Source organism: Panonychus citri, unplaced genomic scaffold (genome assembly GCF_014898815.1).
Source record: "Panonychus citri isolate SS breed McGregor unplaced genomic scaffold, ASM1489881v1 Contig00095, whole genome shotgun sequence".
NCBI lineage: Eukaryota > Metazoa > Arthropoda > Arachnida > Trombidiformes > Tetranychidae > Panonychus > Panonychus citri.
This window is the reverse complement of record NW_026515500.1, coordinates 555,729-579,262: the sequence shown is the minus strand read 5'-3', so window position 1 is coordinate 579,262 and position 23,534 is coordinate 555,729. Positions and strand designations below refer to the sequence as shown.

Here is a 23,534-nt window from a genome sequence, read left to right as displayed (position 1 = left end):
TTGTCAGAGCTCAACTGATCATCAGCAAATTAAAAAAAACATCAACAACCAAAGATAAATTGTTATTCAGATTAATCAATCAAACTTGTAACTGTTTTGATTATCATTTATTAAACAATCAACACGCAAAAGTCACCAAAATATCAACAACATTTGCTAATTTACCTTAGTTAAGGGGCAAATCAAAATCCCCATTAACCAAAAAATTTTTACTCGTTTTTCTGACACAACTCGTTATGCTGATTACCGAAATGAAATTTTGTCGATCGGACCACAAATAAAAAAGATCGAAAATTTGAAAATTCAATTACACGTGTGATGAGTACTGATCGTCTATTGGACATGTTAGAAAGGTAAATTTGTGATAGAAATAAACTAATAGACTAATGAATCATTTTCTTAACAAACTGATAAAGTTCATATTCATGATTTTCCATATGATTTCCAACGAGCTCATTTGGATTCTCTTATTCCGAATAATTCCAAGTTATATGAATTCTGACTTACAGACTTTTCTTGTAAACTTGAGCCTTGAATCGTTTCTGGAGTGAAACATGATTATCTTATAATCTTTTCGTCATAGTCGCTCAAAAATAGATTTGCTAGGGTAATTCTATATGCTTTTTTACACGAAGACTTTAAAATGGCCTTTAAACGCGCCCTTCTGGAAATGACCTCGATCACCTTGAAAATCGTTGAGTCAAGCACTTCAATTCTGTTCAGTTCTCTGGTCAAGTTTGATATTCATGTGATTTTTAGTTCTTGAGATATCCAGTGAATTAGTCGTAGTGGATAAAAAAAGTTCTGTATTAAATTTACATTCAGTTGGTTAATTGTTTGCGTGATCAAATCAATGGGTTAGTTTTCAATTGGAATTGCAAATGAAAATTAGATTAATTAATGGCTGAGCCTTACAAATGATTGAGTTAATTTGAATTGGAAATTAAATCTATTGATTTAAATTAACAAAAATTTATCAATTGACTAACCAGATAATTAGATAAAAACGAAGCCACAATCAACATAATCAATTAACACCTATAGTTAGTTTGTTTTATTACTCTTAATTGTCATCAATTAGATCAATAAATTGTTGACCAAAATCATTAATATTTCAATGTGACCTCAACTGATTTGAGATACTGTTAATCATTTGAATACATTAAAAGATAACCATGATAATAATAATATAATTAGAATTGTAAATGTATAGATGATCTAATTGATTAACATGGAACTGAATTTGGCCTTAATCACGATAAAATCGCGTAAATTGGACTTTCGGCAATTCCGCAAAGATTGACACCTCTTCGCATCTTAATGTAACCATTATCACCCCAATCAGAGCCCCAACTATTTTTAACTATCCAATAATCTTGACCATTGGAATCAGTACCATAACCGACAATCGTGACGGCATGATTGACCGCCGTGGTACAATCTGGGTCATCGTAAATACCTTCCCAGTAAAACATGAGATAAGGTGACCCAGCATCGATTGCGACAGTTATCGGGCCAATTTCTCGTACCGCTAAAGCAAGTTGAGTCTCATTAAGTGAATCGATAAAACCAATCGATTTGACTTTACCATATTTAGATTTGATTTTACCATCAAGACAAACATAGTCTTTACCAAGGTAAGGATAATCTTGACCATTGACAAACTTTTCCTCTCCGAGATACAAAAAGGCACCTAACATATTACCTCCGGCACAACCTTCATTCCCAGTTGACCAAGAACAATCAATCAATTGTTGAACGGAAGAATTGACCAGTTGACCTGTAGCCAATGCCCATTGTCCTTCAATAGCCGCGGCTGCAGCGAAAGCCCAACAAGCACCACATTCACCTTGGTCAATCGGTTTATTAACAATTCCATATGACCTCCAGTCAAAGGTGAATTCACTTGAATTTACAACGTTAACCTTTGACATTGAACTTTTTGGTTTGTAGATTTTCAAAGAGGCGGATTGTAGTTTGGTCGAGGAAAGGCCAGTTCGACGTTTAATCATCTCACCAGTAGTCTAATTATTAGATCACAATTAGAATCACATTTTCCATATCTACAGTTTGCTACTCACTTGATCGGCAAATTTATTCAACTTTAACTTATAACCTTTTAGTCCCAAATCAGCGTGTGTATTGTGCTCCAGAATTTTGTTCAGATTCATTCCGAATGCATGTTTACGGAAATAATCATCGGCATCGAAAGTAAATCGTTTACCATGTTGGGCCTTTTAATTGCGAAAACAATTAACTAATTTTGTCCATTTCAGATTCAATTCTTACCTTGTAACTTTTCCAGTAAGTATCAAGCTCAGTGTTTGTTAACTTTAAACATTGTGAACATTTAAATCCAATGATTAGTAAAATCAACGGAAGAAACAATTTAATTGGAAACATTTATCCTTCTACAATCAAATCAATAAGTTAATTGTCAACGATTAACTGTAATACTATTTGTGCATCTTCATCAAATTTGGTGTCTTTATTTGTTTTCTTATCATTTATTAATTGCTTTATATTAATCATTGATTAAATCATAAGAATAACAAACAATTAACTCAAGAAATTAACACATTTGTATTGATCAACAGTACAATATATTAATTAACTTGTATTATTGTATTGGTGTTTTTATTGTATTTCAGATTATCAACAATTAAATCAATAAATTGCTTGCCAAAAAATACTTGTTACCATGTTAATAGTAAGTGAATGATTAAATTGCGGTAACAATTAAGGAAAATCTTAGCAATTAACTAATTATGAAAGTTTCCAATCTATTAATATTAGATTGATCATTTTTCCTAAGAAAATATTTCATTCAATTCATAGTTTGGACAACAATCAAATTTAATTCATCTCAATTAAATTAATCGTAATTAAATTGTAATTAGCTTAAAGATTATGATGAAAATTTTATTGACAACAATCAACTTGGATGAAATTAACTCCGATGGTTGAAATAAATCCTAATGATGATTAGTTAATTGTTTAAATGGTGATAAACTACAAAATTATTACAATTAACCTGATCAACTTAAGGCCAGTAATTATAATAATTTAATGATGATCATGATTATCATTAACATCACTAATTAGGATTAAAAAGCAGTTAGATTGTCAATTACATTCAATTTGAGATCAAATGATATGCTCTGATTACGATTTAATTTTCATCATTGTTTCTTGAGACAATTAAACGTTAATCTATATTAATTTAGCTTAAAACTAATTCCTAGACAATCAATTAAATTACACCAACAATAAGGTTCATCAATTTCAACTTGATTTGATATTAAATTTTACCCTTAATTGTTTACCGATCAACCTCATGTTACAATTATTATTTTGTAACTTTGATTGGACAATAGTATTTGGTGATTAATTGATTTTTGATTATAATGATGATGATAATTAGAGAGAGAGAGAGAGAGAGAGAGAGAGAGAGAGGAACAATTAAATTAAATTATGAGAAAAGGTAAAAAATAATCAGTTGTAATTGGAAATGAAAAGGTGATCAATGATCATGGTAATTAGACTTTGGGAATTAACTAGTGACCTAAATTATTTTTAGTGTGTCACTTTAATTGTTGGCCTTGGTAACTAATCATCTGATCATTGTTACTTTAATTAGTAAGAGGAAAGGTTAGTTAATTAAACGGGGAAAAGATCAATTGTTTTCCATAGGAAATTATATAATAATCTTGCCATTTAATCATATTAGAGACAATTTAGTTTTCTCATTCCTTTTGGGTCATTCTCCAAATCTATAATTATATTTTCTCGTTAATTGTATTATCAATTCTAATCACGTTTATCTTTTTGTACTTGAATGGACTTCAAATTACATAGATTATAATTATTACCATTATCAACTAATTGTGTTGATAAAATGATAATTGTTGTTAGATTGTCTCTCCAATAGTGGTTTAGTTGGTTTTCCGAGTTAAATTGGATCAAGGGTAAATTAATTGCTAATCACAATAATTTATCTAAGAGTATTAGATATGAGATGATGATTAAAATAGTAATTATAATCAATTAGCAAATCAACTTGGACTCATGTTTTGTTTTTCATTGATTGTTCTGTTAGTTTATCCGATCGTAAAGGTGATGATATAAAAAAAAACTTTGTCGTTGTTTGACAATTGTTTACATTATTATTGTTACAATTTAGATGATGATGATGATGGTGGTGATGGTTGATGACAATTGTAATTAATTATTGGTGATTTATAAAGTTCTTTGAACATCTTGGATTAGACTGACCACATAGGAACCAAGAGATTCGTCGATATCTGCCCATGAAATGTACACATCTTTATAATCATCTTCGGAGGTCATATCGACTCGAAGCATTATCGATGAGACCATGATTGAAGCGTCGTTCAAAAAGGTAACTGTATGTTGATCACGAAGTTTAGAGTTTAAATATTTAAATATAATTTCGGACAATTGAAGAGCTGGTCGACGTTTAGTATCTTCTAAACGAACTGAGGAGGTAAATCGTATCTGATGAGGTTTAATTGCCATTTCGTTCATCGCTTTATCAGGTTCAATCAGTTGGAAAGTTGTTCCCGATTCATCGTTTTTAATTATCAAAGTTCCATGAAGAAGTCGAGGTTTTTTAACTTCCAATTCTGTTCCACTTAAAGGTCTATGAAGGGTTGATTTCAACAATTTACGGGAAACATCAACAGGAACTGTCAATTTAATTGGAATGGAAACTGTTTCACCATTGGCTGGCATATAACATTCAAGATTTAATTCTTGCTTAATTTTTTGACTTAAAAATGACATTTTAGTTGCCTCTCCATGGACTAGTAATACATTAGCAGGTTCACATTGGGTTATTAATTGCATGATACCCTTGGCATCGGCATGAGCACTGAAAGACATGTATTCAACTGACATTTTCACATCGATAACTTGTTTGTTTTCAAATTCAACCTTTTTCGCTCCTCCAAGAATCTTATGTCCAACAGTACCAGCGACACAATAACCCGGCATAATGACCATGTTATTTTCAAACGGAGCCCATTTTTTGAACAATTGAAGGGACAGTCCAGCGTGTAGCATTCCCGGAGTAGCAAAGACAACCATGGAACCAGGATTGTCCATGTAGGCTCTATCAAAGGGTTTAATGTGTTTAAAGTCAAACATGTTACGTTGAACAAACGTTTTCTTAATCTTTTGATTGGTCCAAGTGATGAACATTTTATAATAATTGGTCGCTTTCTCGGTTAATCCAATCGCAAAATATATCGGTACTTTAAGATTCATTCGTTCCCAATAGGTTTCCAATAGAATACATAATTCTTGTGCTCTTCCAAGAGCGAAAACTGGAATCAACACTTTACCTCCTCTCTCAATACAATCGTGAACTTTAAGTAGAAAATCACGTTCTCGACATCTTTTAGAATCTCTTATGGTGGTGGCATAAGTTGACTCGGTGATTAGTATATCAGGTCGACATTTATCAATCCAAGCAGCACCCAAATGACGATCTGGTGTCATATTATAATCTCCCGTATAGACAAATGATTGTTGACCAACTGAAACCTTAAACATGGCAGCGCCAAGAACATGTCCAGCATAATAAGCCTTAATTTCCAATTGTTCATCTACTTGGATTACTTGGTGAAGATTAACAGCGATCACTTTTTTCATACAATCTTTAATCATTTGAGAAGAAAAGAAATTTGTTTCTCCTTTTTTATCAACGGTAATTTTACGAAAATCTTCCAAAAGAATTGGACAAATAGCTTTTGTTGGATGGGTCATATAAATTGGTCCATTGTAACCAATCATCTCCGTTAAATAGGGTAAAGCACCACAATGGTCAAGATGGAAATGACTGATTATCACACAATCAATAAAATCAGTTACAGGTCCTTCTTTAATTATATAACTAAAATCAGGAAACCGACGATCATCATTATAACCCATGTGCATCCCGCAATCAAGCATAATGTTTTTACCATTAATTGTCACAATGATACAACTTCGACCAACATCTTGCCCTGCACCTAAAGGGGTTACCTTAATTTCACTCATTGTAACAATTAGAATAGAAAACAATTAGATATTATAATTAGAGAAACACTTGACAATTAGTGTAACCGGTAGATAAACATAAACATTGGAATGAGAAAATAAATAGAATTTCAAGTTTTCTTTTTATCGGATAGATGGCGCTGAGAAAAGATTAATCGGTCATTTGTTTTGATTTTTTTTCTTCTTCACGTTTTCACATTTGTTTGTTTATGGAATTTAATCAATTTAATTAATCATGTTTAATAGAATTACATGTTCACAATTATTTAATTTAAGATGTTTACCTGGTCGGCTATCATCTTCTTCGGCTAAATCATTTAGTCAAAGTGAAATACAGTAAGTATAATGTCACAATCTATTGTGATTGTTGGTTTGTTTTGACTTTTTTTTCTGATTAGAATTGATTTTGATTAATTGATTATCGTTTGTTTCGTTTTGTTTTTGATGATTTTAGAATCTCTCTCACAGATGATGGACAGACTATAGTTATGCTCCATCCTGAGCAGTCTTTTCCTTATGAACATACTAAGGTAAGATTGATTGTTCTCTTTTGTTTTTCTGGTCAATTTTTCTATTAATTTTTAAATTTGATTTTCTATTCTAATTTTTTCAGCCTTTACCGAAAGTTGAGACCAAATTAAAGGAAGAAGATTCAGTTTTGAAATTGGAACTTCGTGAAGATACTAACGATCTAATGTTCAAAAAAGATTTGACTGCAGAAGAGTTAATCAGAATCACTCATCAATCAAGACGATTTTGGATAGAGCAAAGTTGCCACAGGTTAGTTAATTAGACTTAAATTTTTATTCTCTTTGAAACAAAAATTTATTTTCCAATTATATCTGTTTAATTTTACAGGAGATTCTTCAATCGAAGGAAATTAATGTCAAAGACAATTTGGGACAATAAAGACCGAGAGGGAATATAATCAAAATCCTTGCCAATACTACAACTGTAAACATGGAGTGAAAATTTGATTAACATTTGTAAATGATAAAAGAAATCAAGTTGTATCAATTTGTAGGAAAAAAAGTTAATAGTTTAATCATTAATTGAAGATGAACTTTAAGTTCTGACATATTGTTGAGCTTAGAATCTAATTGATTGTGAATGAGTCGCAAGATGAGCAGTTAAGATGCGATTTTGACAAAATCCTTTTCCACAAATATTACATTTGAAAGGCTTTTCCTTCATATGGATGTATCTGTAATTTAGAAAGAAGGAAATTAAGATAATCAACAATCAAAGGAAAAATCATCAAGTTGGATCAAAGATGCGAAAAAGAAAATAATTGCAACATTTAATCAACTCTTTGGGTGATTATAAATGAGAAGATGAGAAAATTGTTTTCCTAATGTTCATCAAAGTTGGTGGTAAATTGTTATCATGATATTTGCGGATAAAATCACATTCAACTTATACAGTGGAATTGATAACTCAATTAACTGATTATGAACAAATTTACCTCAGGCCAGTTATGAGAAAAATTTGACAGGTTAAGATAACTAATCAAAGATTTAACTGATTTATTTGAAATTATGTTCCAATCTCAATCTGATGATTTAACATTGAAATTATGTTTTAAGTGTCATTGGATTTCACGATTGGTGTAATACGATTTTCAGATTGATCAGTAAATCTTTGTGGTTTCAACTTAATCAAATTCTAATCAATACGATCTTCTAATTACTGTCTACTCTTAATTGCTCAAAAACTGAATGTTAAACCAGTTTATAAATAATACCTCATATTGGAAAGTTAAATAACTCATAGAGAACGAGGAAATTAGTCTAATCATTATAGTTGCGATTATTATCATCATTAATTAAATCTAATTGGAAAATACTTGTGGGTGTGACAAGAATTTCAACTGTCACTAATTAAGATATTTAGTCTTAAATTATTTATATATTTGATTAATTGCTCCTCAGTGAAAATGAAACAAAATCAACTAGACAAAAATCATAAGTATTTATGTTCATATTTTGGTAAAATTTTGCTAATCCAATTAACGATCTGTCAACACAATTTACTATAACTTGAGTTAATTAACTATTATCTTGATAGTAAATTGCCACCAACCAAGTTAATTGTTATTATTATCGTTATTGAAACGGGAAAATGAGTTGATACCTACCGATGATCTCGAAGGTGATCTTGCCTCCGAAAGGCTTTGTGACAAGTGTCGCAACTGTAAGGTCGCTCATTGGTGTGGGTGCGAACGTGGATCATCAGGTTATATGATTTAGTAAATTGTCGGGAACAAAATCGACATGTGAAGCTCCGTTTTGGCCTATTGTAGCGACACTTTTTACCGTTTGAACTATTGGACGATTCGGATTGACGGTTGATTGATTTAATTGTTGTTGCTGGTTTATTGTGATTGATTGATGGCAAGGAACATGTTGTTGAAGATATAAATGGATCTCTTAATGATGAACTTGTTGATGATGATGATGAAGGTGATGATAAACATGATGATGAAGAGGATGACGAGGGTGAAGATGATGAAGAAACAGTTTTCACTGAGGATTCTGATGTCGACGATTTAACATTTTCCTCGACTCCATCTTTTTCCAATGCTGATTGAGCTAATTTTGAGAAATTAAATTTCTTACGATTTGTTGCTGATTCTAAATTAAGTAATTCGCTTGATGTTAATTGATTGTAATTGTTAAAACGTTGCCAGAAAAAATAATATTGAAAGTAACTTGAGAACCAAGGAAATGTATTCACCGGAATCGCTGGTGAATTAACTTGATTTAATTGTTGAGGTGAATGAGATGATTTTTGAAATGATTCTGAGATCATGATTAATAATTTACCTGATCATTAAATTAGAAACAAAAAAAGACAAAATTGGAAACTTGTAATAAGAGTGTCAACAATTTAGATGATTAGTTAATAAGTGATTTAATTATTTTATAACTTATTGTTACAATTACAGAGAATGGAAAATATATTGTTAACTTGTGAACGGAGGAAAACAACAATCAACTGTTAACAACCACAAGAACAAAAAGTTACGAACTAATGGAAAAAGTAACGAGGAGAGAAAAAAAAATATTCTAGTTTAAGAATCGAGATCAAAGTTGTAAAAGGTAAACGGAGAGGGAAAAAAGTATATATCCTAGAGTTGAGGGTGTAAATGCCCGCTGGTGGTTTTGATGGGCAGAGAGAGAGAGAGAGAGAGAGAGAGGAAGAGGGAGGAAGATTGTGACAGAAAAAAGCACTAACTGGTTACCGTTGTTGACTGATCACTTCTTGAATGACCACCTCTTTACCTTATTGCTTTTCCTTTTCCTCTTTTACCTCCTCCTCCTCCACCACGATCATGGTGATAATTTCAAGCCCGCCGGCTGAAGCCAAGCCTTACTTTGCGTTAACTGATTGACGGACAAAGAGTCAACTTGTCCGTCACAATGTGAACATTATGTGAAATAAAATGTCGTTAGAGAGAATGAGAGAGAGAGAGAGAGAGATGACGATATGAGGGAGAGGAAGAGAAAGAGGATTGTAAAAAGAGATCATAAAAAAGGACAGAAGAAGAAGAAGATTTTAAGATGAAAATAAGATATGAGAGTTAAAGGTAAGATGATAAAAAGATGAGGACGAATCATCTTCATGTCTTTGGGAGGTCTTGGAATCAGATTAATATCATCATCTCGTTTACACATAACATCAAGAAAAAAGGCCCACTCGTTGTTAGTAAATCACCGTAAGTTGTTTGTTCTTGTTATTGGCCAATTAGCGTCCCAATCGTTTAACAAGCTAATTTTATATTAATCTGGTAAAAGTTCATTCAAATCATCAAGTATAAACATCAGCAGGATATTATTATCATCATCTTCCTTGTCTTTCTCATCTTGGTGACCATCCTTTTTATTTTATCATCTCTTAGTCTTGGTTAACTTTGGTTTTTTATTGATAAAACAGAAAAGTTTTATCACTCAAATTGTCAGATAGTAGCAAAGGTAATTGATTCGAGATTTAGTTTTTCCTTTTTCTCTAATATATTGGTTAACCCAAACAGTGGGAGGTTAAATTGTCAACTAACCAATTGATGTTTGTTGTGAAATCGATTGTCAACTAATTGGCCGATCAACAAAAGTCACTTCTCGTTAATCTATTATCCACCGATGGATTATCAGTTAACTTTTTTTATGGATCCCACCTTAGTCTCCTCTTTGGACCTCCATGAATTAAGGGCGAGTTCAATTTTTTGTTTTCTTTTTCTTTGTAAATTGTTGATATAAATGTACGACAATTAGATAAGAGAGACATTCAAGTGGAGAAAATTTCTCTCTCTCTTTGTTCTCCTTTACCTTTTTTTTATGATTCTTGGGACTCAACATGATTATTGTATATTAAGAATTGTTGATGTCGATGACATGGTAAAAATTGTTCAACTTATCCGATTGGATAGAGAAGGGGAAGAAAAATATTATGATACAACTTTGTGTATTCTCTTGAGAATTAGATTTGATTTAATTAACTTTTTTTTTGTTTCTTCTTTTCTTGCTGATTGGTGTAATGTTTATATGTGTAAGTGTGATTGTTGTTTTTGATGGTGTTGACAATTTGTATCTTTTGTTTTTTTCGCTTTGAAGATGTTTGTATGTATGTGTGTGTTTATGGTTGTGTATATGTCAGTGTATATTGGTATGTTGATTGTTGTTGATTGTTGCCATTCTGTTTACAACATGTAATTTTGTTAGGATACAAGATTATTGTTATTGTTGCATATAATAGCTGATTCTGCAAAAGCACCAAGATTTCCGAGATGGCTTAATGATGACTGGATGAAGACAATAGGCACTTGCACTTGGCTATCGAAATGGCTTTGATTACTTGGACTGATCAGCTTTTTACAATCTTTTAAACTGTTTTCAAGAGATTGTAACTCTTGTGAACCAACTTCTATCTCAGCAAAACTTTTAAGTTGTAACATTAAACCTAAAAGTTCAGTGATGAGATTCACAGATGATTCAGATTTCACATCAACAGAAGGTAAAGTTTTGGTCATTATTTCCTTGGCGAGGCGAAGATGTTTCTCCTTGGTGCTATTAGGCTCAGCTACTGAAGGTAAATTTTGAGATCTAAAAAGTTCAGCTGTAAATGATTGAACTGCTTTCAGATGCTCGTCAAGAGAATTGTTTAGCTTTTCTAATGTTAATATTAGAGATGCATATTGCTTTTTAAAACCGCGAGTTATTGGCTCCTGAAGGGATCTCATCTTTTCCGCCTCGGTGTTCATAGCTTTCAATTCAAAAATTGTCCTCTTCTTGATGTTCAATATTTTTGTTAATCTAACTAAGAGAGCGAGAAATTTAATTGGAAAGCCACCAAGAGTTCCTTCGTCTTCGTAGTTGTTGGCATTAGATGAATAATGTGGCTCTTGTTTGATTTGACTTGGAGATATGGGGCTACTTAAGAGTGGATCCCGATCATTTAGAGCTTGAGCAACTTGATTGCCCAAAATTTGTAAAAATCTAGATGATGCAAACATAGGTAATCGTGGCCGCACTTTAGATTGGAATGATGATAGGGCAATGTGAGTTGGAGGATCATTACTAATAACCTCATAATCTGGAACTGAATGAGTACCAATACCATGTCGATCAAATGTTATTCTGTACATTCCATTGGTCATGTCAACTGCATCAATTGTTCCCATAAAAAGTCCTTCTTGAGGTTTCCTTAAAATGGCTGTTACCTTTGCTCCTATTACCAAACTTAACGGGATATTTTCAGGTAGATCACGAAATTGTTCAATATCGACAACTTTTTGTGATTGAAGGATACGAATTTTTTTCCTTTTCATATTAAGAGCATTTCTTTCCTCAGCGAAAAAAGATTCTGAACATCGTCTAGGTTTACCCATCATACGACGGATTTTACCCCATTCTGCTCGTTTAAGAGAACGAGTCTTTAAGTGGGGAAACGTTTCCTCTAGACAAATTTGAAAATCATTTTTACCAAGGAAAAGAGGTTGATCAATGTTACCATAAAAACATTCATAGCAAACCCATTTGTGTGCTTTAGGTAATTTAAGCAAAGTTCGCAATCGAATACCAATCTCTTGAGCTTTTTTCTTTTTAGTATTCATGATGAAAGAGATGATCACTGGTTAAAGTGAAAAGAAAAAAATATTTATGTAAATTTTGTCAATGGTGGTTAAGTATAAGGGAGAAGAAGAAGAAGAAGAAAAAAAATGAGAGGAGAAAAGAAAAACTGTACGACACCTTAGAAAGATAAAGGTAAGAAAAAGGTAGGTAACACTTAGAATAAAATAAAACAAGAGGTTCAAAGGAAATTGTAGATGAACAATTAATAATTAACAGGACAAGTTAATGAGGTGAAAAATAATTAATTAATCAAATTGTGTTAATAAACAAAAAAGTGAAATCAAAAACGGAGGCAGAAAATGAGTGCCATGGATCCGATTCCTCACAAAGAACCTTTGGGCGTACAAAGTATCGAATCTCAACTCGATACATAACCGATATTCTAAAAGGTGAAGCGCCAAATATGAAAATTGATTTTCTTTTCCAATTGACTGATTAAATGATTATTCTTTTTAATTATTGATAATTAATTAGCTTTTCTATTATTTTACCAATTTTCTAATTATTTTCTCTCTTGAAAAGGGGAAAAAAATAATTAATTCTTTTCATTTACAATTAGAAAAAAAGAAAGTGAAAGTGTCTCCATCTGGTGTTACTTTTCTTCTACTTTTCGTTTTTTGTTTAATCTTCCATTTGGATTTGTATGTTTGCTATCTGATTGTGATAATTAATTAATTGTTTCCTTCATTTAGTTTTATCTTTTGATTGTTTTACTAAGCTATTTGGCTTAAATACAGATTGATGGAATTAATTAGAAGGTTTTAATGGATTGCCATTGATTTGGAATTGCGGTTGATTGTTTTTTTTTCCGGTGAAAAAAGTGACATAATCAGCGATTGTCATTTACTTACCTGTCTTATGTTTTTTTTCACATTTCATTTGATTTATATGATTTAGATAATGAGATCGATTGTTGGAAACCTTTTAAGTGTCTACCTGGTTGGTCTTCTGATCCTTGACTTTTTTGGTTTTGTGTGTCTTGAAGGTGAACTGGAAGAGGAACATGGAGTCAAATATGCAAGTCAATGTGAAGGTAAATTCTTTGATTGAAAGTTGTTGATTTTGTTTTTCTTTTTCACTTTAAATGTTATTTACTTGAGAGTAATTGGTTAATCTTTTTTGCTTTTATTCATATTTAGCGTGTAAATATTTTGTTCTTGAATTGGAGGAAAGGTTAAAAGAAACTGGTAAATCTCATGATGTCATTGAAGTTGGATATTCTCTTGACAGTAAACAAAAGAAGAGGAAAAAGTATCAACAGTCAGAGTTAAGGTTAGTTGAATCATTGGATGGAATTTGTGAAAGACTTTTAGAATATAATATTCACAAGGAGAGAAAAGATTCAACCAGATTTGCCAAGGGAATGTCGCAAACTTTTCAAACTCTCCATGGATTAGTTGATAAAGGAGTTAAAGTTGACTTGGGAATCCCATTTGAACTTTGGGATAAACCTTCAGCCGAAGTAACAAATTTAAAGACACAATGTGAACTACTATTGGAACGACATGAAGATGATGTTGAAAATTGGTATTGGAATCATCAGGATGAATCTTTACAGAAATTTTTATGTATCGATCGAGCTTTGCGAAAAGGTGATTCCTCTTGTATATTTGAAGGGAAAGAAACTGAATCACCTAAACAAGAAAGATTATCAGATTCACCAAAACAGGAATTGTGATATTTGTTATCAAGAGTAACAATCAAGACAAATCCGAGTTACGATTCAAGATTCAATCCTTTTTTCATCAATCATATAATATAACTTTTTGTTTTTAATAACTTTTCATGGACCAATACAACATGAATTTTATAAATTGACAATTTATCAAGCACAAATAATTTAACGTCGACATTTCGGAAACCAAAATGGATCAAAATGGATCACAGTTTCTTCCATACATATAGAACTTTTTTTTTTAGTTGTTTATTTGTTTGTCTCTGTTTCATATATATATTTATAAGATTTAATAGTAATTGTTTGTTTTGTAGAACGTGAAAGTGGATGCAAAGGATGGAGAGAAAAATAATAATATATCACATATTATTATTGTTGTTACTATTTTGAATGATGGTGTTTATGTTGACTGTCTTTGGAGGAGAGAGTGTCAATTAACTCTTGTAATGGAGCTAATTCTCTTTTCTCAATCAGATTAAACTCTTGGACAAAGAAAATGAAATGCTTGAAGCTTGTGTTGAGATGAGCCTCCTCTCCTAATCTGAACACCTCTTCAAAATGCTGATGATAAATATGAGCATAAACACGGAACAGGCGTTTCAATATGGTCTTTGCTGAGGATAAAAAGATTTTAGGAAACGGCACACCTAAGGAAAGAGAGAGAGAGAGAGAAAAGATGATAATATTGATCCAAGAGAAAAGTAATCAAATGATTAAGTATATAAAATGTTAGGTGAAAATGTGAACAGAAAAAGGAAATTGACAAAAAGATGATGAATTTACATGAGATTCAGTTAACCATAATCATATTTTGTAATCAATTCAAGTACTTGTTAGAAACATGTTGATGGTTAAATGGTTGAAAAATCAACGGAATGGCCTTGGAAACAACAAATGTTCAAGAAATTATTAATTTCTAACAATTGAGATTATTATTATTATGAAGGTGATGATGATTAGGTTTTTTTTTATGTAAGTAGATTACACAATTTAAATGTTATTGTTATTTGGATTGGTGTTAATATGTTATCATGATTGAAGAGAGTTTAATTGTTTACCTATTTTAGAGGGAAAAAGTGATTCATCATCTAATTGATCTTGGACCCAAGTCATTAGGTAATCAATGTATTTGGGTGCCGAACATTTGATCGGCTTTTTAACTGTTTGACCATCGGCCCAATGGTATTCGTATTTAGGTCCAGCTGACATGACGGGACAACGTTCTTCCGTACAGAATTCGGTGATTGTTCCATAAAGCATATTGATTTGATTGAAAAAGTCAACGATATTAACGGCAATCCATTCATTTAGATCTTCTCCTTCCGGTAGCATCACAGCTAATCGTAAATTCCCTGAGCCTAAAGTGGCCGCAGCGTGTTTCATTAGATCATATTGATGGGTTCCTTCAGGTATCGTCTTTTTTGGACGAAACGTTTTATTTGAACGACTTCCACTGGAAAAGACGAGAAAATTGAAAAATTTATCACTAAAATCATTTAAATGCTGTGATAATGGCATAATAGTGATTGTCATAAACAACTTTAGTTTCCGCTAAGACTTTTTCTGTTGGTTGATTGTTTGATACACTTTTGTTTTTGGAGCACAAATAAAAACAAAACAAAACTAATTAAATGCAACTACAATTGTAACAGGAATATGATTCACAATAAATTGAATCTCACATTATACTCATATCACAATGATGAGGGAAACAAACTTGGTGATTGGAATCAGATGAGAATGATCTTGACGATAATGAGTATCATGAAAAATGAAAGCAAAAAGTTGTTTGAGTGAGTGGGCGAGTATGAAAGATAAGAGAGAGAAGAAAATGAGGAAGGGAGAAAATGAAAGAGAGTGAGAGAGACAGAGCGACATGATGATTGTAAACTGAAAGAGAAGGAGAGAGAAGAAAAAGAAGAAGAGAGGAAGAGAATTATAAAAAAAAAGAGAGAGCTGAATAATGAAAGGAACTGAATGAGAGACAGGGGAACAGAAAGAGAAAAGGAAGAGGAATAGAAAATGAGAGAGAATTGAGAGAGAGAGAGAGAGAGAAGAAAAAGGTTGAGAAAATGAAAGAAAAACATAGAAGGTGGAGAGAAAGAGTAGAAAATTATAAAAGTATTAATAATATAAAACACTAATCATGATAATATCTTAAGAGCTCTGAGACCTGATAAAATAATGAACAATTAAGAAATTGAAAGATAAACACAATTTACTTACAATAAGAAGCTCATTCCGTTGCCTTTTCGCAATTACAATGATCAGTCTTTGATTGGTAGATGATTAGAGGTGAGTGTTGATCTATTGAGTGTGATGATGAGTAAACCTTTAATTGTAATTAATTGTTACCATAATAAAAAGAAAAGAAAAAAATAAAATCAAATTGTCAACAAAAAGGAAAACAAAACAACAACAACCAACTGATGTTTCGGTTACAGATTTTTTTAGAAAAGGATCCAATTGATATCCAGATAATATCGTTATCGTTACATGTGAATGGATAATTCAATCACTTTGGTTAATTGTTTACGTTTTTGTTTTTATTTAGGGTAATTAATTTAATTGTTTTGTTTTTGTTTCTTCTATGTGAGGGTTTAGATACACATAGGGAACACACCAATACACAGGAATAAATCTATTTAAAGGTTTATTCACTTTCTTTCTTGTTTAAGTTGATCTTCTTTTTTTAGTCTCTCGGTTTTTTTTTGTTTACCATCAAATTTGAAGTTTGGTGATTTCTTGATGGTTCCCATTTTTAGTTGTAACTTTGGTGTGTGTTAATGTTAATGGGATTGTTAGTTAAAGTGAGATAATTAACACATTGGGAAAGTTGGTCAATTATGATGGTTGTTTAGAGAGAAAGATTTATAATATTTTTGTTTATGGATAATTTCATATGTAAAAATTGGATATTTCGTTGAGGTTTTTTTTTCTCTCTTCCTTTCCTTTTGTGAGATGTGGTTTATGGTGTAATTTCTGGTCTCTTTTGGAGTTGGTATCTTTCATTTTTTGGCAAAAGTGATCTTAATCGGGTTGGTTGGGGCAATTTTGAACCCTTGTAAATTATCTTTAGCCGCACCAGATTGAAATTCATTTTCAAATTCTACGAAAGCGATATCATGGCGACCTGGAACTAATCGAACTTCTTTAAAACCAGGAAATTGATTGAAAAGAACTGTGAGCATCATTTCATTTGTCTCTTCGGGAAGATTGGTAATGAATAGAATATTGTTTGGAGGTTGTTCGACTAATGCTGAATGAGGAATTCCACCAACTGTTTGACCAGGTACACTGATTCCAATTCTTTTTTCCTTTTTACGGCGTTTTGGTTCATCTGGTTTAGAATATTTTGGTCTTTCAACATAAGTTCCCTTCATTTTAGCAATTACATCTGAGTCTGATTTAGCATATTGTATTCTCTGAAATAAGAGGAGAAAAGAAGAACGGAAAATATGAAGAAAAGGGAAGACAAAAGAATAGTATTAAAAGGAGAAATCCCAATTGTTTGTAATGAAAAAAAAGTTCCAATTATTACCATTGGTTTATCATAGAATGGAAAACCTTGCATTGATCTCATTGCTGAAGCAGCAGAAGTAGTTTCCTTAAAGATTATAAAAGCTTGTCCTCTCATTTTGAGATTTTTGCTCGCCACAATATCTAAAATTTGTCCAAATTGTGAGAAAACCGCTTGTAAGGATTTCTTCAACGCTGTAAACAAGTCAAGAGATAAAAATGGTAGAAAGAGGTAGAGAAAAAGAAGACAAAAATAGAAGACATTAGAAAAATAAACAATTAGAGTTCATTAACCAAAACATAAGTGATAAAGGAAAAAAAGCAATAGAATAACAAAAATCATTCAATTGAAAGAGAATAAAAAAAACATGGAAGAGAAAAAAAAAGAAAACCTTACCTTCTTTCTTGATTTTATCATTAAGATTATTAACATAAATCGTATGATTCGGTTTGATATCAGCAGACATGATTGTGAGATCAACGTTAAACTTTCCACCAGTAAATTGAATACAAAATATTCGACAATTAAAAGTTAATTAATAAAAATAAATTTGACAATCAAACAAAACATTGGAACCAACAACCCGGTCTTTTATTTTTTACCATAGAAACCAGAGTATCTTTTTCAAAGTATCGATCCAAATCCGATCCAAAAGAAAACAATTCTCGACCCTCACGATTCGTTTTTGCTTTTCGCCGTCACCGTCAAGTTTTCACCATAAATTCCGCAGATAATTCACCGAATTAAATTCAAATCTTTAATTCTCCAAAGAATTAGAATTAATTTAACAAAGAATTTGATTCATTGGGTCTTGATAGTTTTAAAAGTTCTCAAGAGATGGAGGCTCTTCCTTCACACGAAATTTTCCATTAGTTGTTTGGAGAAACACTAGATGGCATTAGACATATTCGATTTTTCCAAATTTCATTTTCTCTTTGATTAATCAGTTAAATTGATTGTTAATTGTTTCGTTGTTTGGAATCTTTTTTTTTAAGGTGAATTAAGGTCGAAGGTTAAGGAAATTCTGAATGTCGCTTGTTTGTATTCATGGAGATTGAATTCTGTTTGGACGTTAGAAATGAAGGAAAAAAGCTTGGATTTCAATCCTATTTTGTTAATTTTTTTTCTTGTTTCTATAAAATACTAATTGTAAGTTTTAATTGTTGTATTTATCTAATATTTTATTTTTAATAGTATCTGTTGGAGGCTGATTATGGTAAAAGGTGATGATGATGGTGATGATCCGTGATGACTAGATGACTACTACTAAACTTTACTACTGTTTGATAACAATAATGATCCATCATCTAAATGACATGATGAGCCTGATGACATTGATAATAGTGATAATAATACAGTTCTGTTGTTACAATTAACCTTAAACAGTTCTAACAGAGTAACAATGTGATTGCTGTATAACAGATTGAATTATTTACTTTTTACAACAACACAAAAAGTAACACAACAGATTAAACTAAACAGATACAAGATGTAAAAAGAAAAGGAGCCAACATCAGAAACGAACACGGATCAAGATGAAATAGTGCCGAGAAAGAAGAAGAAGGAAAAAAAAGAGAAGACGATGAAGATCAATGGAAAGAAAAATGGAAGAGAACAAAAAAAAACAGAGAAAAATATAATGTGATAACTTCTCTGACACTACAACCAAAATCTGTGGGTATTCACATTCAAATTAACTGCTTATCTATCCAATATAATCAAAGAGAGATCAACTTGTGAATATTGATACTAATGGAGGACAATAGTAAATAATACATTACAAAGACACATCATCATCACCACCACCACAGATTATATCTATAAGAAGGTCTCCTTTTGCTGTTTGGTGTCAATGTCAATGACTAAAGGTGATGATAGTAATGGTGATCAAGAACAAGATTAACTAATGAGTAAAACAAGATACAAAAAGAAGCAGCAAAAAAAATAATCTAAAAATCTCAGATTACAGAGGAAGGCGACAAGTTACCATTATCATCTTTCCTCTTCCGTTTTTATACTTGATCATCCTGATGATCAATTTTTCTTCTGTTAAACTAACCAATCATCTAACAAAGTGTCAACACAAACAACTCCACCACCACCAGAACAACAACAACAACAACATCATCATCTAAATCAAACAAATAATCATCCCCAAAGTGATACAACAGAGGAAATACAATGTGAGTTATATAATTAGTTTCATGTTAAAATTAATCTCACCTTTTTTTTCATTGTTATCCAATTTTAACCTTTAATCTTTTTTTTCTTTCTCTTTTCTTTCAGATAGAAACACTTTATTATTAATTACAGAGTGATTCATTGGATGGTGTGGATAACAAAATATCAAATGCTCTATTAGATTATGATGATGATGATGATGATGACAGTGATAATGTTATTATGAGAAAGCCTTTTTCTACTCAACTCTCTCGTTCTCTAAGTGGTAAAAAATGGAGTATAGGTAATAAGGTTTGATAAACAGAAAACCTATACACTTGGAATGTTATTCAACTGAGTCAACGATTTATTTGTGGAGAAGATCAAAGTTACAGTGACTACCAAAAGAGATGATATTGGAAACGTACAGGTTACCTGGAAGAAAAGAACAGTCAGTTAAATGCGAAAATGGTTAAAGATGGAGAGACTTTACTGCTCTCTCTCTCTCTCTCTCTTTTCTACGTTCAGTTAATACTTTATTTACCTGAATCTCTTTCCCAGTTTACCTATTTCTTTTTTTTATTTTCTCTTTTCTTCTCTTTCTATTCCAACGAAAAGGTTACTCTTGCATCTCTCCATCTTGGTTTTTATTCTTAACCACCACTTGGGTAAACGGTGAGTTGTTTTTGTTTTGTAGAAAAAAAAGAAGAAGAGAAAATCAAATGAAAAGTAAGCCAGATGACGATTGAATCCAATAAGAAGGAGGATAAATAACAACCTGAACAGGGACGTAAACAACAGACTCTGTGTATTCACTTCCTGAGGTGCTTTCGGTCATCATCATCTCATTATACTCTTATCATCATCTTCACTTTAAACATTGAAAAACACTTTCACGGTTCGTACCTTTTATCACATCTTCGTCTTCTTCTTCATCATCTTTTTTCATCCTAAACAAAATTGTGAATTCTCTTTGTGAATTTACCTTTTGAATAGGAGTAGAAGAAGAAAAAAAATTGTTGACGACAAATGAATATAAGCCAATGTTTAATAAGGGAATAGCAAACAAATGATATTATAAACGTTAAAAGTCACACACATAAGTCACTCAGAAGAAGATGGAAGTAAAAAAGGATGCGAGATTGAGGAAGAAGAAGATGATAATGATGAGAGAGAGAGAAATAATGATATTATTGAATAAGGTTTGACTTCTAAGTGGCCTTAAGTTTTTTTCTCTGGTTATTTTTTTGTGTTCGTTTCTCTCTCTCTCTTTCTGGATAGGAAGAAGGCTCACCAAGTCGAAAAGAAAACAAGGTTGAACAGTAACACAGGCCATAAGTCTATTCATCGTCAAGTTAGTCTCAGTAACTCGACTTTCAAAAGACTTAAACTTACCTATTGTTTGACCTTAAACCTCTAACCTGTGAGTGAGTGTGTACACATACACAGTATGTTTGTACATATACATACATTTACCTGTGTCCTTTTCATCTTCAGGTCAATTGGTAAAAGAATAAGAAAATAAAAAGATGCGAATGTCACAAAAGGTTTAAGGTTTTGCTCTTTTCAAGTTTGTGCTGCAAATCAAAAGAAGATCAAAAAAGAGAAGAAAAAAAAGGTTGCAATTATGATTATTGACGGAGTGAGAGTGGAAAATGAGAAGGATGATAAAAAAGAAAGAGAATATGAAGATAAATGAGAGAGAGAGAGAGAGAGAGAGTCGATAATGAAATAAATATGAGTACAAAAGTCAAAGTGTGAAAAAAAGGTTGAACTCATTTAGCTTATGAAAGGAAACTAAGCTGAAAATTAGGTGATATATTAAAAGAGGTGTGGAAAGGAGGAGGAGGAGGAGGAGAGAGAGAGAGAGAGAGAGAGAGAGAGAGGATGATAACTGTGTGGACTTTTGTTGGTTCACTGGGTTTCCAATGTGGTCAAGCAATAACATCAAAAAGGGGGGAAAATGAAAGGTTAACAACAATATCAAAGGTCGACTTTTTTTCTTGGTCACTTTTGGTCAAATACATTGGCTTTTATCATCTTCTTAACAGACATTAGCCAGTTAACATTATATTCAAATGATTATTATCATGATGATGATTCTATTGATTACTCTTAACAATTTTATTCATCCATTCAATCTGTTAATTAGCCAATTATTAATTGTTAGCTTGTTAGTCAACCATTGATTCACAAGTAATTTAACACTCTCTCTCTCTCTCTCTCTCTCTCTTTCTTTCTCTATGTGATTACTACAGATCGTTGATTCATCTAATTGTTTACACTTCTGAATGGTTGGAAAAAAGCTGAGCAATAAAATATATAAATCGTTTCACCATGGAAAGTAATTAATTCATATTAATTACACTGGAAACAATCAATTAATCATGAGAGAGAGAGAGAGCAAAATACCGAAGGCAAAAAAGGATGAAAAAATAAGGTAACCATTGAGACCCGATGAAAGTGAAACTTGAATAATGAAACTATTAAGGTTATATGAATGAATGAATTGGGATGATTATGTTATCACCATGAATATGAATTGATGGTGGATTTTTTTATTTGCCCACCATGAGAAATGATAAACAATCTGTTTGAAATGAAATGATAACTGAGTGGGAAAAACAGTTTCCACTGTTGAAAAAAAAGTTCCGCAGTGGGAAAAGTTTTGATTCATATTTTGATGATGAAGTTAAAGCAAGTGGAAAGTGAGATTGATAAATGATTGGGATGCGGAAGAGACAAAAAAAAACGTTATCACTTTTTTCCTATGTCCTTTTATCATCATTATGGACAAGATGATATTGATGAGGATGAGGATGAGGATGATAAATGATATAACTGTAAACCGATGATTCAGAATGTAAATTTTGTTTCGTAACAAATTGTTGTTTATATTTACGATTAATGTTACATGATGATGATGATGATGATGATGATAATTGGGATTGAACACCTTTGACTTTAATGATGATAGTGACTCTCTGATGATCATCAATCATCTGTAAATAATGATGATGATAATGAGGTGAAAATGTTTGACTTGGAAAGTGATGATAATGATGATGAGGATAAACAGTTAGTTTTTGGTGACCTTTTTGGGCTTTGATAAAAAGAGTTGAAAGTTGATATATATTGATAACGAGGTGGAGAAAAGGTTGATGATGAAGGATGATAAAAGTATGGAGAGTGGGAGGATGATGATGATAATGATGAAGATGGAGGATTGTAAAGGAAGGGAGGAGTTAAGGATTGAAGGACTAAGGGATAACTAATAGTGGTCATTTTGATTTATAACTGTTGTTGGTCAGTCAGTGAATCTCAATTAATGGAGGAGAGATAGAGAGAGTGAGTGAGAGAGGTGATGGTGATGGTGATGGTGGTTAACCATCATCTTCATTATCATTTAAAGGATGAAATTGAAGATAAAATTATCTTCTTCATCTTCTACTCTTAAACCCACCCCACCTCGATTCTCCTCCTCTATTGGATTAACTGTTAAATTAGATTTTGACAAAAAGGCTTTCCGATTGACCTTAACCCTTAACTGACCTTCACTAACCTAACATTTGGTCATCATTTATTTATAACTGACCATTGGTCAGTAAAAGTATTATATTTATCATTATTGTCTCCATTAGATGATGATATCATATGATTAGTTAATTGTGTTTTCCGTTTTACTTGAAACAATTAAAACTTTTCCCTTTCAATTGTTAATCTAAAGTTAATCTTGGATTATGATTTTAATTGTACTTGACTTTTGTTATTTTATTATTAAATCATATTGATTGAAAATAGGAAATTGATTTTACCAAACTTTTATTTAGTTAATCAATTAGCTAATTGTAATACTTTTTAACATACAAATGTCAAAAGTTTTAAATATTAGCACATTAAATGATTAATTGTTTACAATCAGTATTATTATATTTTATTTTTTATTATCCTGATTAAAATTGATCATCATTAACTTTTAATTGCAAAT

General features: G+C 31.6%; 8 protein-coding genes and 1 long non-coding RNA gene across 11 annotated transcripts; 3 read left to right on the top strand and 6 right to left on the bottom strand.

Moving 5' to 3' along the window:
- Positions 1-1,024: 1,024 nt before the first annotated feature.
- Positions 1,025-2,471, bottom strand: LOC128387975 (procathepsin L-like). Its single transcript, XM_053347300.1, has 3 exons — positions 2,290-2,471; positions 2,082-2,234; positions 1,025-2,024 (listed from the first exon to the last, which is right to left on the bottom strand). The coding sequence occupies exons 1-3, from the start codon at positions 2,401-2,403 to the stop codon at positions 1,254-1,256; spliced, it is 1,038 nt and encodes a 345-aa protein (XP_053203275.1). The 5' UTR covers positions 2,404-2,471; the 3' UTR covers positions 1,025-1,253.
- Positions 2,472-4,071: 1,600 nt separating this feature from the next.
- LOC128387973 (integrator complex subunit 11-like) lies at positions 4,072-6,172 on the bottom strand. The gene has a single exon (XM_053347297.1). It carries the CDS (start codon positions 6,061-6,063, stop codon positions 4,240-4,242), a length of 1,824 nt encoding a protein of 607 aa, XP_053203272.1. The 5' UTR covers positions 6,064-6,172; the 3' UTR covers positions 4,072-4,239.
- A 59-nt stretch (positions 6,173-6,231) lies between these two features.
- LOC128387982 (39S ribosomal protein L42, mitochondrial-like) lies at positions 6,232-7,139 on the top strand. Its single transcript, XM_053347307.1, has 4 exons — positions 6,232-6,399; positions 6,518-6,593; positions 6,677-6,843; positions 6,922-7,139. The coding sequence occupies exons 1-4, from the start codon at positions 6,299-6,301 to the stop codon at positions 6,989-6,991; spliced, it is 414 nt and encodes a 137-aa protein (XP_053203282.1). The 5' UTR covers positions 6,232-6,298; the 3' UTR covers positions 6,992-7,139.
- LOC128387977 (protein odd-skipped-related 1-like) lies at positions 7,127-10,382 on the bottom strand. Its single transcript, XM_053347302.1, has 2 exons — positions 8,201-10,382; positions 7,127-7,267 (listed from the first exon to the last, which is right to left on the bottom strand). The coding sequence occupies exons 1-2, from the start codon at positions 8,872-8,874 to the stop codon at positions 7,153-7,155; spliced, it is 789 nt and encodes a 262-aa protein (XP_053203277.1). The 5' UTR covers positions 8,875-10,382; the 3' UTR covers positions 7,127-7,152.
- Positions 10,383-10,527: 145 nt separating this feature from the next.
- Positions 10,528-12,508, bottom strand: LOC128387974 (protein lin-9 homolog). The gene is made up of 2 exons (XM_053347299.1): positions 12,309-12,508; positions 10,528-12,189 (listed from the first exon to the last, which is right to left on the bottom strand). The coding sequence occupies exon 2, from the start codon at positions 12,170-12,172 to the stop codon at positions 10,778-10,780; it is 1,395 nt and encodes a 464-aa protein (XP_053203274.1). The 5' UTR covers positions 12,173-12,189; positions 12,309-12,508; the 3' UTR covers positions 10,528-10,777.
- A 314-nt stretch (positions 12,509-12,822) lies between these two features.
- On the top strand, positions 12,823-14,012 carry LOC128387979 (protein canopy homolog 4-like). Its single transcript, XM_053347305.1, has 2 exons — positions 12,823-13,224; positions 13,331-14,012. Exons 1-2 carry the CDS (start codon positions 13,092-13,094, stop codon positions 13,867-13,869), a joined length of 672 nt encoding a protein of 223 aa, XP_053203280.1. The 5' UTR covers positions 12,823-13,091; the 3' UTR covers positions 13,870-14,012.
- Positions 13,941-16,263, bottom strand: LOC128387978 (MOB kinase activator 1B). Of its 2 annotated transcripts, XM_053347304.1 has the most exons (3): positions 16,093-16,263; positions 14,925-15,319; positions 13,941-14,513 (listed from the first exon to the last, which is right to left on the bottom strand). In XM_053347304.1, the coding sequence occupies exons 1-3, from the start codon at positions 16,104-16,106 to the stop codon at positions 14,248-14,250; spliced, it is 675 nt and encodes a 224-aa protein (XP_053203279.1). In that variant the 5' UTR covers positions 16,107-16,263; the 3' UTR covers positions 13,941-14,247. The 2 variants fall into 2 exon arrangements, with proteins under 2 accessions (XP_053203279.1, XP_053203278.1); XM_053347303.1 differs by lacking the exon at positions 16,093-16,263 and having other exon boundaries at positions 14,925-15,751.
- A 122-nt stretch (positions 16,264-16,385) lies between these two features.
- On the bottom strand, positions 16,386-18,187 carry LOC128387981 (U1 small nuclear ribonucleoprotein A-like). Its single transcript, XM_053347306.1, has 3 exons — positions 17,783-18,187; positions 17,408-17,580; positions 16,386-17,291 (listed from the first exon to the last, which is right to left on the bottom strand). Exons 1-3 carry the CDS (start codon positions 17,850-17,852, stop codon positions 16,875-16,877), a joined length of 660 nt encoding a protein of 219 aa, XP_053203281.1. The 5' UTR covers positions 17,853-18,187; the 3' UTR covers positions 16,386-16,874.
- An 839-nt stretch (positions 18,188-19,026) lies between these two features.
- LOC128387983 (uncharacterized) lies at positions 19,027-23,340 on the top strand. Of its 2 annotated transcripts, XR_008325202.1 has the most exons (4): positions 19,027-19,569; positions 19,673-19,997; positions 20,165-20,444; positions 21,805-23,340. It is a non-coding gene; the product is annotated as an uncharacterized LOC128387983 (long non-coding RNA). The 2 variants fall into 2 exon arrangements; XR_008325201.1 differs by having other exon boundaries at positions 19,673-20,444.
- The last annotated feature ends 194 nt before the right edge of the window (positions 23,341-23,534 follow it).

Coding starts and splice junctions, on each gene's coding strand:
- LOC128387981 (XM_053347306.1), bottom strand. CDS start 17,852: ATGTCTGCTGATATCAAACCGAATCATACGATTTATGTTAATAATCTT. Junction 17,581..17,782: donor TGATAAAATCAAGAAAGAAG/GTAAGGTTTTCT, acceptor ACTTGTTTACAG/CGTTGAAGAAATCCTTACAA. Junction 17,292..17,407: donor CATTCTATGATAAACCAATG/GTAATAATTGGA, acceptor CTCTTATTTCAG/AGAATACAATATGCTAAATC.
- LOC128387977 (XM_053347302.1), bottom strand. CDS start 8,874: ATGATCTCAGAATCATTTCAAAAATCATCTCATTCACCTCAACAATTA. Junction 7,268..8,200: donor GATCACCTTCGAGATCATCG/GTAGGTATCAAC, acceptor TCTAAATTACAG/ATACATCCATATGAAGGAAA.
- LOC128387978 (XM_053347303.1), bottom strand. CDS start 15,399: ATGACAATCACTATTATGCCATTATCACAGCATTTAAATGATTTTAGT. Junction 14,514..14,924: donor ACTTTTTCCCTCTAAAATAG/GTAAACAATTAA, acceptor CTCTTTCCTTAG/GTGTGCCGTTTCCTAAAATC.
- LOC128387974 (XM_053347299.1), bottom strand. CDS start 12,172: ATGAATACTAAAAAGAAAAAAGCTCAAGAGATTGGTATTCGATTGCGA.
- LOC128387979 (XM_053347305.1), top strand. CDS start 13,092: ATGAGATCGATTGTTGGAAACCTTTTAAGTGTCTACCTGGTTGGTCTT. Junction 13,225..13,330: donor ATATGCAAGTCAATGTGAAG/GTAAATTCTTTG, acceptor ATTCATATTTAG/CGTGTAAATATTTTGTTCTT.
- LOC128387982 (XM_053347307.1), top strand. CDS start 6,299: ATGTTTAATAGAATTACATGTTCACAATTATTTAATTTAAGATGTTTA. Junction 6,400..6,517: donor TTTAGTCAAAGTGAAATACA/GTAAGTATAATG, acceptor TGATGATTTTAG/AATCTCTCTCACAGATGATG. Junction 6,594..6,676: donor TTCCTTATGAACATACTAAG/GTAAGATTGATT, acceptor TAATTTTTTCAG/CCTTTACCGAAAGTTGAGAC.
- LOC128387973 (XM_053347297.1), bottom strand. CDS start 6,063: ATGAGTGAAATTAAGGTAACCCCTTTAGGTGCAGGGCAAGATGTTGGT.
- LOC128387975 (XM_053347300.1), bottom strand. CDS start 2,403: ATGTTTCCAATTAAATTGTTTCTTCCGTTGATTTTACTAATCATTGGA. Junction 2,235..2,289: donor CTTACTGGAAAAGTTACAAG/GTAAGAATTGAA, acceptor CGCAATTAAAAG/GCCCAACATGGTAAACGATT. Junction 2,025..2,081: donor TGAATAAATTTGCCGATCAA/GTGAGTAGCAAA, acceptor TCTAATAATTAG/ACTACTGGTGAGATGATTAA.